Here is a 14,466-nt window from a genome sequence, read left to right as displayed (position 1 = left end):
AGGCATTTGACAAAGTATCTCATGAAAGACTCCAGAAGAAATTGGAGTGTCATGGGATAGGAGGAAGTGTCCTATTGTGGATTAGAAACTGGTTAAAGGATAGAAAACAGAGAGTAGGGTTAAATGGTCAGTATTCTCAATGGAGAAGGGTAGATAGTGGGGTTCCCCAGGGGTCTGTGCTGGGACCACTACTTTTTAACATATTTGTAAATGATCTAGAGATGGGAGTAATTAGTGCAGTAATTAAATTTGCTGACGACACAAAGTTATTCAAATTTGTTAAATCGCAAGATAATTGTGAAAAATTACAAGAGGACCTTACAAGACTGGGAGTCTAAATGGCAGATGACATTTAATGAGAACAAGTGCAAAGTGATTCATGTGGGAAATAGGAACCCGAACTATAGCTACGTAATGCAAGGTTCCACGTTAGGAGTCACCGACCAAGAAAGTGATCTCTGCGTCGATGGCACGTTGAAACCCTCTGCTCAATGTGCTACGGCAGCTAAGAAAGCAAATACAATGTTAGGTATTATTAGGAAAAGAATTGAAAACAAAAGTGAGGACATTATAATGCCTTTGTATCAGTCCATGGTGCAACTGCACCTTGAATATTGTGTTCAATTCTGGTCGCCGCATCACAAAAAAGATATAGTGGAATTAGAAAAGGTACAGAGAAGGGCGACGAAAATGATAAAGGGGATGGGACGACTTCCCTATGAGGAAAGGTGAAGTATCTAGGGCTTTTCAGCTTGGAGAAAAGATGGCTGAGGGGAGATATGATAGCAGTCCATAAATTAATGAGTGGAGTGCAACGGGTAGACGTGAATCATTTGATTACTCTTTCCAAAAATACTAGGACTAGGGGGCATGCAGTGAAGCTACAAAGTAGTAAATTTAGTACGAATCAGAGAAAATGTTTTTCACTCAACATGTAATTAAACTCTTGGATTCATTGCCAGAGAATGTGGTAAAGGTGGTTAGCTTAGCGGGGTTTTAAAAAGTCTGGTCGGCTTCCTAAAGGAAAAGTCCATAGACCATTATTAAATTGACTTGGGGAAAATCCACTGTATTTCTGCGATATGCAGCATAAAATGTATTGAACTTTTTCAGGATCTTGCCAGGTATTTGTGAACTGGATTGGCCACTGTTGGAAACAGGATGCTGGGCTTGATGGACCTTTGATCTGTCCCAGTGTGGCAAAACTTATGTACTTATGTACATTCATTGTGGTTTGTAAAATGGCCGCAGTGTTTTTTGGTCTTTTATATTCAGCTCAACATCACATGAGTATGAGAGCACCAATCAGAGACTAGAGGTAAAGCAATTCCACCCAATCTAAAATCAAGCTTAAATCAACGTCATCCATTAAATTTCATGGTTCAATTCTCCAGGTATAACAGTATTCAAAGTAAAAATCCAGAACTGGTCTCTATAATTAAGTAGTTTTTCTAAATTTCCACCCTTCAGTAATATGATCAATAATCCGCCATCAGATGTCTGAAATTTGGTGTTGGTATTGAATCCAATGTTGGGCCAATGGTGTCTCTACTCTGACTTTTACATACTGTCAAAAATGCACCTCCATGTGTTCTGTTATTCTAAATTAATATTTTTTTTATTACCGTCTGATAAAAGGATTGATTCTAGTGTACAAAGCATTATATTTTATGTCCGGTACAAAAGATAGACCCTTCTGGAAAATCAGCTTCTCTGAGTTCGAAAGAGATATGTTGGATAAATTAACCCCCCTGTTTACTAAACCATGCTAGTGGATGCCACGCAGCAATGTCAACACAGCCCAGCTGCTAGCATGGCTTAGTAACAGGGCGGGTAAGTATTTACTATGAGGGTGATGTGAGGAATAATGGTCTTCTGGGCCTCTTCTGTTTCAAAGAAGGGAACTGTTGTGTATGGTCTGTGATCTCCTTCCCCTCCATTCCCAATTATTGCACATTCTCTCTAATATATATATATATACTATTTAGCATTTCTATAGTGCTACAAGACGTACGCAGCACTGCACAAACATAGAAGAAAGACAGTCCCTGCTCAAAGAGCTTACAATCTAATAGACAAAAAATGAAGTAAGCAAATCAAATCAATTAATGTGTACAGGAAGGAGGAGAGGAGGTTACAAGTGGTTACGAGTCAAAAGCAATGTTAAAGAGGTGGGCTTTCAGTCTAGATTTAAAGGTGGCCAAGGATGGGGCAAGACGTAGGGGCTCAGGAAGTTTATTCCAGGCGTAGGGTGCAGCGAGACAGAAAGCGCGAAGTCTGGAGTTGGCAGTAGTGGAGAAGGGAACAGATAAGAAGGATTTATCCATGGAACAGAGTGCACGGGAATGGGTGTAGGGATACTGGGGAGCAGCAGAGTGAGTACATTTATAGGTTAGTAGAAGAAGTTTGAACAGGATGTGAAAACGGATAGGGAGCCAGTGAAGCAACTTGAGGAGAGGGGTAGTATGAGTAAAGCACCCCTGGTGGAAGACGAGATGGGCAGCAGAGTTTTGAACCGATTGGAGAGGGGAGAGGTGACTAAGTGGGAGGCCAGCAAGAAGCAGATTGCAGTAGTCTAAACAAGAGGTGACAAGGGTGTGGATGAGGGTTTTGGTAGAATGCTTGGAAAGAAAGGGGCGGATTTTACGGATGTTGTAAAGAAAGAAACGACAGGTCTTGGCGATCTGCTGGATATGAGCAGAGGAGAGAGAAGAGTCAAAGATGACCCCAAGGTTTCGAGCTGAGGAGACAGGGAGAATGAGAGAGCCATCAACAGAAATAGAAAACGGGGGGAGCAGGGAGGTGGGTTTGGGGGGGGAAATGAGAAGCTTAGTTTTGGTCACGTTTAATTTCAAGTGGAGTTGAGACATCCAGACAGCAATGTCAGACAAGCACGCTGAAACTTTGGTTTGAATGCAAGGTGAGATATCAGGGGTAAAAAGGTAGATTTGGGAGTCATCAGCATAGAGATGGTAGGAAAAGCCATGGGAAGAGATTAATGAACCAAGGGAAGAAGTGTAGATAGAAAAGAGGAGGGGACCAAGAACAGAACCCTGAGGTACGCCGACAGGCAGAGGGATAGAAGTAGAAGAGGATCCACCAGAGTGAACACTAAAGGTGCGGAGGGAGAGGTAGGAAGAGAACCAGGAAAGGACAGAGCCCTGGAATCCAAGTGAGGACAGGATATCGAGGAGTATGCTGTGATCCACAGTGTCAAAAGCAGCAGAAAGATCAAGAAGAATGAGGATGGAATAGAGACCTCTGGATTTAGCCAGTAATAGGTCATTAGAGACTTTAGCAATCGATTGTGCAGAACAAACAAAAATCAATAGCTCACATATATAATCTGGCATCAGTCTTGCCCTTCCCTGGCCTTCCCAATCCCCCTTTTTCTTCCCCTTTCTTTCTCAAATTCAGGTTTTTTTTTTCTTATCTATTTCTGGAGAGGAGAGGCTAAGGAGGTTAGGGCTCTTCAGCTTGGAAAAGAGACGGCTGAGGGGAGATATGATTGATGTCTACAAAATCCTGAGTGGTGTAGAATGAGTAGAAGGAAATCGATTTCTTTCTTATTCCAAAAGTACAAAGACTAGGGGACATTCAAGGAAGTTACGTGGAAATACTTTTAAAACAAATAGAAGGAAATATTTTTTACTCAACGAATCGTTAAGCTCTGGAATCCTTTGACGGAGGATGTGGTAACAGTGGTTAGCTTATCTGGATTTAAAAAAGGTTTGGACAAATTCCTGGAGGAAAAGTCCATAGTCTGCTATTGAGACAGACATGGGAAGCAACTGCTTGCCCTAGGATTTGTAGCATGGAATGTTGCCATGATTTGGGTTTCTGCCAGGTACTTATGATCTGGTTTGGCCACTGTTTGGAAAACAGAATACTGGGCTAGATGGACCTTTGGTCTGACCCAGTATGGCTACTCTTATGTTCTTATGTTGTTTTGTCTTGTTGTTAAATGACATTTTTTTCTGATCTTTCCTAATCACTTCTGTTATCAATTCATGAGCTCCTATTGTTTTGTGGCCCTAAAATTTCTGGGACAGTGGAATAACACTGCTTGTCAAATTTATTGTACATTGATAACTACCCCCTTTAATATCGATTGTATGATTTGATTATGTTTAATTTATTAAAACATTTTATCTTTTTATATATGTTTTATTTTTGTTTTGTTTGATGCTGCTTCTTCTTTTCCCTTTTCAGTATTTACAGTACCAGTATCGCCTTTGATTTTGTTGTTTCATCATTCCTAAAATTCATCCATATATATAAGGCAATGAAATGTTTCTTCAATAATTAAACTATTACTGTAAAGTGGTATTTGTAAATTGGTACCTGCTCATTACCATTATCCAGGAAAAGAATTTGGATAGAAAGCATTGAGGGGCATTTTCGAAAGGGATGTCCAAGTTGCGATTTGAAACAAAAAAACAGCACCACGGGCCTTTAAAATGGAACAAAGTTCTTTAATGAATGAGCCTTGACCCGACCCAAGTTGCGATTTGAACATCCTTGCAAAATGGCAAAATCTAGGGGTGGGGAAACCCGTATTTTCGAAACTAGATGGACATCCATCTTTCATTTCAAAAATACCGCCAGGGATGTCCAAATCCTTAAACTTCACCGTCCCTAGATTTGGACGTCCCTAGACATGGACGATTCTGATTTTCGGCGACTTTCAAAACCAAAGACGTACATGTTAAAAATGACCAAATGCAAGCCATTTGGTTATGGGAGGAGCCAGCATTTGTAGTGCACTGGTCCCTCTGACATGTCAAGACACCAACCGGGCAACCTAGGGGGCACTGCAGTGGACTTCAGAAATTGCTCCCAGGTACATTGCTCCCTTACCTTGTGTGCTGAGCCCCCCCAAAACCCACTACCCACAACTGTACACCATTACCATAGCCGTTACGGGTGAAGGGGGCACCTAGATGTGGGTACAGTGGGTTTCTGGTGGGTTTTGGAGGCCTTGCTGTTTCCTCCACAAATGTAAGAGGTGGGGGGGGGGGGGGTGGAGCTGGGTCTGCCTGTCTGAAGTGCACTGCACCCACTAAAACTGCTCCAGGGACCTGCATAGTGCTGTAATGGACCTAAGTATGACATCTAAGACTGGCATAGAGGCTGGCACGGCATATTTTTAAAGATGTTTTTGAGGGTGGGAGGGGGTTAGTGACCACTGGGGGAGTAAGGGGAGGTCATCCCCGATACCCTCAAATAGTCATATGGTCATTTTGGGCACCTTTTTGTGCCTTAGTCGTAAGAAAAACAGGTCCGGGTGAAAACGTCCAAGTGTTTGTCAGGGACATCCTTGCTTTTTTCGATTATGGGTCAAGGACATTCAAGTGTTAGGCACACCCAAGTCCCGCCTTCGCTACGCCTCCAACATGCCCCCTTGAACTTTGGCCGTCCTTGCGATGGAGTGCAGTTGGAGACATCCTATATCGGGTTTCGATTATACCGATTTGGACGTCCCTGGTAACAATAATTCTAACTTCAGTCTATTCATTTTAGGAACTGAAGGTGCTGTGTTTGAACATTCTGTTGAAACGCCTCACATCAGAGCAGAACCATCTCAAGATCTCAGGTTTGTTTGTCCTCTATTTATTTTGACCCTTGCACATCAAATACAACTTTACTTATTGATGAATAAAACAATTGCATAGCTAATGCTGTGTATAATAAGTAACTGAGTTTAAGAAATGCAATTAAACAAATACCAAAGGAGATTGATTTATGGTATTTTCTAGCAAACCAGGAAAAATAAAGGGCCCTGTTTACTAAACTGTGTTAGTGCGCCTCCACTTGCCATGCATGCACGCTAATCATATAGGTGCCTTTAGGGAAATTGTAGGCACATACATGGTTAATGTGTGTACATGGTTAATGCGCATTAAAATCTCTAATGTGCCTATAACGCTACTTAGTAAACAGAACCCAAAGTATTTGAACTAATTCTAAGCAGAAAGTATCATGGAACTTGATATTTTTTTTTCTGAATCAGGATAATCATGATGTTTTTTTCTTTTATACTAGTGCATTGATAATTTAACTTTATTGTACGAAAAATATGCCAGTGGTGCACAATTCCAGTCTTAAAAGGCCACAAACCAATGAAGTTTTCAGGATATCCACAGTAAATGTACAGGATAAATATTTGGATATACGTAGATGTAAATATGGGGGCCAACATCCTCTTTAAAAATGTTTTTCCAATTGTATATTGGTTTAGCCTCATGAAATGGATTGCTAAATAGCCCATGATACAATTGCATTAAAATATTTGGTGTTCATCTTTATTTTTATTGAGTTTTTTTTTTAAATTATTTAACAACAGTACATTAGTAAAATAGTCCTTCTCAAATAAAAAAAAATCTGGTGTTCAACAAACAAATACAGTAATAAGAGAAATAGATCCCCATTTTAGATAGAGGTTAGTGATCAGAATTGAGGCATCCAGGTGGGCAAGCTCAATTCTGATGGTATTTTAGAAAAGGATCTGCCAGTATAGAGATTTTTTTGAAAAAATTGCAGGGCTGCACATGGATGTGATGGCTACAAAGGAGGAGCATCCATTTTATATGTATAAATATGGAAAATAACAATGGCAAAAACAAGGCAACTTACATGTGTAAATGTTGACAATTTGGCATGAAAGTTGTGACTGCTAACTTAATACAAGCAAACATTGGCATGTGTATCAGCTACAGAGGAGCACTGCAGGACAGGGGATGTGAGTTGGGAAGGGTTAAGACTCAGCTCCACTATAAATGCTCTTCTCAGCTGTATTAGTCTTTAATTTTACTCCTTTTCTTTCTCAGGATAAAATTCAGTTCAACATGAAACATTCAAATATACAATGGGAACGTAACTGTTGAAATGCTTTCAGGATACTTCTCAGTTCTTACGAACATCCAGAGTTTCTTTGCTCTCATAAAAAATAGAATAGAACAAAGGAAGATTGGTGTAGATAAGCACATATGTAAATTACAGTAGTTCCTGTAGCCACTTTAGACTTTGGCAATTAAGATCCTAATGGGACCAATGATTCTGTCTGATTCCACACAGCAAATAGATTCAATTTATTCAATAGTGTTTCCTTTACAGTTCTGGAATTAATTCTTTATACAGTGCTTAAAGTTTTGTATTGGCTCAAAACAGGGGTTGAAACAACCTAGTCAAAAGAAAGAAACACAGATTATCGTCCACCCCATGGCTGAATTGCACTGACAAAAATAAATAAATAAAACAAACAACAAGAGAATAGTTCACCTATTTGTATTCCTTTAAAGTACCAGTCTTACAGACCATTGTTGGCCACTGTCCTAACACATTGTTGGCTATTTTTTCCCACAGCTGGTAAAAGACCCCCCCCCCCCAAAAAAAATGACCATGCGGTGAGATAGCTCGTATCTTGTGGCCATGCGGCGGGGAGCCCTTACCGCATTAACCCAGCAGTAACCAGCCAGCATGCGGCAATGCCTGATTGCCGCTGGGTTACTGTGCAAGCCATTTCCAGGGGTTTTCTTTTTCCCTCAGAAATGGTGCATGCTCAGGGCTGGAATACCGCCGCGTTGGGCTTACTGCTCACTCTTCTGGGACTACTGCCAGCACAATATAAAAACTAAACAAAACAACAGGGGGTCCAAAGTACAATTTGCAGAAGTCAGACAGTAAAAACATTACTAAAGCAATACAATTTGGCACAGCATGGTTCCAAAAATAACCTTAGGTGGAAACACCACTTCTCAGCAGTTTATTTGTTACTGGTTCCCAAGTCTTCTCTATCCGGACTAGTTGATTTAGCTTGTAAGTGGCAGCCCACTTGTGCTTGTAACACAACAAGACAGAATTCGTAAATTCTTCCAATTGCCCAGGATATGCTGAAAAGCTAGGGAGATTAAGATGTCCTACAACTTATTGGTTGAAGGTGCATAATGAAGAGTTTTCAAGAAAGAATGGAAAATGAGAAGGAGTAGGAATCAGCTTATCAGGGATGAATTTATATACTATTTTCCAACCTTCTAGCCAGAAGTATGAATTTCTGGGCATTCAAATAGTATATGGGTCAGGGTGCCAGTTGCCTGACCATGATACCAACATGTTGAAGCTGGTAGCAGACCTGCTCTATGCAATCTACTGGGTGTCCATGATGTTCTGCGCATGAGGAAGAATAAAGTTTGCATTAAATTTGCTGACAGGGTTGGTCTTTTTATGGAAGTCCAAAAGTGATCCCAATGAGCATCAGCTGCAGAGATTTGGGTCTCTTCCACCCATAGGGCATGGAGAGCTAAGTGTTTAGCATGGGAGTTACACAAAGTTTTGTAGCACAAAGAAGCAGTGTACCCAAAAAGCTTACTTTTACAACGAAGCTCTAACAGCATTGGAGCTGGCTGAGCAAGGGTATTGAAGAGGAATGAAGCCTGGAGACAATGACACAATTGCTGCCACTGAGTGTAGGGTTTTTAGTAGATCATAATAAGTTTGTAGGGAAGACAATCTTCTCAACACTGAGCCACCAAAGTGTTGGCCAAGTGTCCAGATTCTTCTATGTGTCCAGGCTTTCTAATAAAACAGCTATTTCTATGTTTTCAAGTACAAGTTCCTCCAAATAGGTGGTGCTAGTTCTTTGGTCAAAAGGACAGTTTGCAGTGCATCAGCGAATCCCAGTGCTATACACATGTTGTGTATTACATAATGATATTTAAGAGATTTTGGAATGACCATAGCTCATAAAAGCAAGACAAGGAATGGGCTGTGCAAAAGTCTTTGAGTTGCAGCCACGTGGGTGTCACATCTGTATCCGCTTCATCATTCAGCCAACATAGACCATAGTTCATTAATTAAGAGGTGTGGTATAGGTAAAAATTGGGAAAGTTAAGGTCCCTAAATTCTTGCGATCTCTTTATTTTAAGGTTAGCAATTCTAGAAGGTATGTTGGTTCAAAGGGATTGGAGCAAGGTTAATTTGCAGTGCCTTGTAAAATGTTTGAGGAAATAGAAAAAATTGTGGGATCAGAATTTGTGGGATCAGCATTAATTTGTGGGATCAGCACCATTTCAAATCAAGTCCAAACACCCCCCACCAAGTCAGATGTTTAACAGACCATGAGTGTGTTGCATTCTGCAATATTGCCTCTATTTTGGAACAGGGGCGTATCTGAAATTTGGCGGTAGCGGGGGCCGAAGCCAGAGTGAGGGGGCACATTATAGCCCCCCCCCCGCCGCCGCCATTTCCGACCCCCCCCCTGCCGCCGTGGGTACCTTTGCTGGTGGGGGACCCCAACCCCCACCAGCCGAGGTCCGCTTCCTCCTGCCGCTGCGAGGTTTTTTAAGTTCTTCATCGGGATTCGTCCTCCGTCACTCTGTGCTGCTATTCAAAGAAGCTGCTAGCTGAATGCAGTTTCGGACTGAGTCTGACGTCGCTGCTGCACGTTGTACGTGCAGGACGTCAGACTCATGTACAACGTGCAGCAGCGACGTCAGACTCAGTCCGAAACTGCATTCAGCTAGCAGCTTCTTTGAACAGCAGCACAGAGAGACGGAGGACGAATCCCGATGAACTTAAAAAACCTCGCAGCGGCAGGAGGAAGCGGATCTCGGCTGGTGGGGGTTGGGGTCCCCCGCCAGCAAAGGTACCCACGGCGGCAGTAGGGGGGTCCAGGACGAAATCTGCGGGGGCCCAGGCCCCTGTGGCCCCACGCAGATACGCCCCTGTTTTGGAAAGCAGATGTTTTGCATTCTTTGTGATATTTCTAAACAGTTCCATTCCCAGATATGTAATGCCTGCACCTGCCCATTTGAAGTTAGTTACTACATGGTGCAAACAAAGGCTGTTCACTGGTATTAGTCCTGATTTACTCCAGTTGATTTTATAGCCAGAGAAAATTGAGTACTTGGAAATGATTCAAATGACTGCTGGTAAGGACTGCTTGCATCATGCAAAGAAGGCATAGGCAGCTAACTTGCACACCACTCCAGTGGTATCAATACCTTAAACAGTTGGATCGTGACAAATTGCTGAGAGCAGGGTCCCAAAACAAGGTTAAAGAGGAGGGGTGACAAAGGGCATTATACAGTACTGAGACACAGTTCAAGAAAACGTCTCCAAATCCAAGCCATTAAAGACCAGTGGTCAGAAATGACTATTCAGCACAGTCAAATGCTTTTTCTGAGTTGACTTTTAAGGTCACAGTTGGAGATTTCTGCTGCTGTGCTGCCAAGAGAAGTTTGTGAAAGAGTCTTGCATTATCAGTGATACAACGGTTCTTGACAGACCCGACCTGATCTGGGTAGATAAGGGTCCCCAGAGCCCTAGAAAGCACTCTTATTGTGAAAAATTGTGGGAAGAACTTAGCAAATTGGAAGTCTGGGTATCCAAAAGAAAGAAAACATTTAATGTGGAAAAATGCAAAGTAATGCACATTGGGAAGAAGAATCCAAATCACAGTTACTGTAGATCCAAGGTCATGTGACAACATTAATCAGTTTAAATGTTTTTTGTAAAGGCATTCTTGGAAGAATGACGAGTACTGTAAGAAGTGATTTTTCTCTTTCTGTAAGAATTTTATTGATGTTTGTTTTTTGTTGTTATATTTTTATTGATTATGTATGTTGATTTTGTTTCCCGCTTTGGAAAAATGTGGAATACAAAAAAGTGAAATAAATTGATACTAAGATCTACCTTAAGAGTCATCACCCACGAAAGAGATCTAGGTGTCACGGTAGACAGTACGCTGAAATCTTCTACCCTGTGTGTGGTAGTGGCCACAAAAGCAAATAGGAAAGGGATAGAAAATAAGACAAAGAATATTATAATGCCTCTGTATTGCTCCATAGTGCGACCAAACCTTGAGTATTGTGTGCAATTCTGGTCACCATATCTTAAAAAAGATATAGCAGAATTAGAAAAGGTTCAAAGAAGGGTGGCCAACATGATTAAGGGGATGGAACTCCTCTCATATGAGGAAAAGCTTAAGATATTAAATCTTTTCAGCTTGGAAAAGAGATGGCTGAGGGGGACTATGATAGAGGTCTACAAAATATTTAAGTTCCTGTTTACTATGCTGCGTTAAGGGTGCACAATCATTTTTTAGCACTTACTAATGATTTAGGTTGCCTAAAAACGCTAGTGCACCTTAGTAAAGAGGGCCTTTAATGGTGTAGAATGGGCAATTGAACTGGCCAATAGCTGTTTCTGGCTGATTAAATTGCTTTGAATGTCGACCTCTCAATGTCAATCGATAGCAGGAATGCTTTAATACAACTCCTCAATGACCTCACAATATGTTTTGACCACCCTCCAAAGAAGAATTCTATCTGAATCTTTTTGGGTTTCAGAAGCAGATGTTCTAAGATTGTGTACCACTGCCCATCTTGAGAATACGTGGATAAATCAAGCTAATCTGGGGTACTTATAAGTGCATATTGCATTATTTCAGTTTTCATTATTTTTTTGCCTTTTATTCTGCCTAGTAAGTACACTGTGATACTGTACCATTACTACTCTGTTTTATGTACCCATACTTTAATAGAAGAGTGACACACGCACTTGGAAACAGAATCAATGTGTGTGTGTGCCCCCTGACCTTCCGATTAAGGTTGCTGTGACCCTGTGGCACATTAAGGACTGCTACTCATTTCTGTGCATGCATACAGAATGCAAGACTTAGAATATCCTATATAATAAAACACACCTCCAAGATTCTGAAGCTGACTGCATGGCTGAGGCATTCCTGCTCTCTGTATCCATCTCCTGAATTCACATCACATACTTCCGGGTTCGTCACAAGCAGAAGTGACCAACCACACGAGGTTTCTCGGCTTCAGAATGTTGGAGGTGCATTCTATTAAATAGGATTGGTCAGTTCCTTGAAACACAGCCAGAGCTCAGCGTCCTGCACAGTAACGCTCAGACACCAGAGAGAGAGGAGGGGGGGGGGGCCTGACACCAGAGAGTAGGGGGAGGGAGGTATCTCTGTCACACACATTCTCTCTCACACACACTCTCTCTCTCTCACAGTCAATGTCTTTCTCTCTCTCACTCTCACACACTGTCTCTCACATACTCTATGTCTCACACTGTATCAAATTCACTCTCTATGTGTCACACAGTCACTCACACACTCTCTTGGTCTCATACACTCAGTCTCACAGACAGTCTGTGTCTCAGACACACACACTCTCTCTCTCTCTCTCTCTCTCTCTCTCTCTCTCTCGCACACTGTTTCTGTGTGAAACACACTTTCTCTCTCTCACACTGTGTCTTACATACGCACTTGCACACACTCTCATTCTCACACACACACTATCTCTTTCACAGACACACTCGCACCCAGACTCACTCCCTCTCTCTCTCTCACACAGACATATTCGCACATTCATTCACTCTCTCTCTCTCACACACACACACACTCGCACATTCACTCTCTCTCTCACACACAGTCACTCTCACATACACTCTCTCAAACACACACACTCCGAGGAAAACCTTGCAAGCGCCCGTTTCATTTGTGTCAGAAACGGGCCTTTTTTACTAGTAAGAACATAAGAATTGCCATGTTAGTTCAAACCAAAGATCCATCTAGCCCAATATCCTGCTTCCAATTGTGGCTGTTAATATGTGTCACAACTTGAGACCCCTCCACTGGAATAGTGGTGGGCCGAGCTCTATAGCCTAAGTTGCTGAAAAGCACTGACTAGGCCTGAAAATCTGATGATGGCCTTGCAGCTGAGTGCCTGCGGAAGCAGGACCACTTGGCAAGCCTTATTAGGATCTAGTATGACATTCAAATACAGTGTAAGGGCTAAGATGGAGGAATTAATGGCTAAAATAGTAAGAAGATTGGTTCATAAGATGGAGTCTGCTTTTGTTAAGATGGCGTCCAGTTCATGAGATATGAATACTAATCTCTGTATGTTAGGAAAGATGTTTACACCTCAGAAAATGGCAGTTATGAAGAAATAGGAGGGCACCTGATCTGCGGTTAAGCAAACTGTCAGAAAGTATGATTCACATAAGAAAAAAATGTGTGCCCATTGAATTGAATTGCCGGCAGATGGTATATAAGATTTGCAAATCTAGGCGCAGTTTGGAATTTTCCCCAACTCTACCCAGAGGGCAGAACTACGGTCGGTCCACCTGAGAATCTGACTGATGAGTGTGCCAGATTGAAGTTCCAATTGGTGAGAATCAAGATTATTTCTAACACTTACTCTCCTGGTCTGTGTCTAAATTTCTTGACTGCCTATCTGTTTCTTGGAACATTCCTACACAAATAGTGTTCACATAAGTAAGGAGGCTCCTACTCCTTAGTGCACTATGTGGGAGAGTAGATACCCTAAGATACACTTAGACACCAGGAGTCAGAAAGTCGAGGTCCGTGGTAACAGACTTAAAATGAGCCTTCTGAAACCCACTCTTCATCTCCGTGGGTACGGGTCCCCCGGAGGTCTAGAGAGGGGCAATTAAAACAGTTAATTCATTCTTACGGAGCACATCCCCAATGGAGGACCAGGAAGTGAACATCAGCACTAGTTATTTTAAACAATGTCACAAATAAACAGTGTTTTAGATGGCATATAATATAGAACCTTTCAGCTCAATCTACTACACAGACATTTAAGTACTTTCGCAATGTATTGCCTGAATGAAATGAGACAGTTAGTCCAGAAAAACTGTACACTCCAGACACATTGTAAGGGAATGCCTTCATAGTAAATATCTGGGATAATTATGCAATTTTCAAAGAACACATACACGGATGCACACCTATAAAATTAAAACTGTAAGTGGATCTCCTTAACTAAGAAGTCTGTTATATGATAGCTGAATAAGAATGACAAGTATGTCCAGTATATCTGTCTTATCCAGATTTAGAATCCGGATGTGAGTACCGGAGCCAACAATGATAAATTATCGAAAACCTTTAATCTATTTATAGCTACTAGAACTAAAAAGTGCTCTGATCTCTAGTGAAAGCAATTTGCTGGAAGTAAATAACAATAATTTTTATTTATTTTTGTTATATTTGTACCCCATGCTTTCCCACTCATGGCAGGCTCTATGCGGCAGGCAATGGAGGGTTAAGTGACTTGCCCAGAGTCACAAGGAGCTGCCTGTGCAGGGAATCGAACTCAGTTCCTCAGGACCAAAGTCCACCACCCTAACCACTAGGCAACTCCTCCACTCCAATCCTATGTCACAATACTATGTCACAAATCAAACAACATTGCTTAAATGAAATAATATACAATCCTGGGAAAAAAAACACTCCTTTGAGATTTACTACCACTGCAGTTGATAGGCAATCTCGCGGGGTAACCTTAGATCACTAATTTAAAACTAAAGAAATGATTCCTTAATAACTATCTGGTTTAGTTTATGCCATTTACCACAGGACACACAGGAACATATAGACATAAAATTAAAACAGTAACCTAATCCTGATAAGTAGAA

The 14,466-nt window shown here is 41.5% G+C and overlaps 1 protein-coding gene across 2 annotated transcripts in view; it reads left to right on the top strand.

Annotated features, from left to right (window-relative positions):
* SGCZ (sarcoglycan zeta) overlaps positions 1–14,466 on the top strand; it is a 525,004-nt gene that overhangs the window by 390,462 nt on the left and 120,076 nt on the right. For both annotated transcript variants that reach the window (XM_030192644.1, XM_030192643.1), the window contains one exon: positions 5,524–5,596. In XM_030192644.1, the coding sequence (XP_030048504.1) occupies positions 5,524–5,596 (73 nt within the window). The remainder of the gene's footprint in view (positions 1–5,523; positions 5,597–14,466) is intronic.

This window comes from Microcaecilia unicolor, chromosome 2 (genome assembly GCF_901765095.1).
Source record: "Microcaecilia unicolor chromosome 2, aMicUni1.1, whole genome shotgun sequence".
Classification (NCBI taxonomy): domain Eukaryota; kingdom Metazoa; phylum Chordata; class Amphibia; order Gymnophiona; family Siphonopidae; genus Microcaecilia; species Microcaecilia unicolor.
Note: the sequence above shows the minus strand (reverse complement) of the source record. Positions and strands in the feature narration are given on the sequence as shown.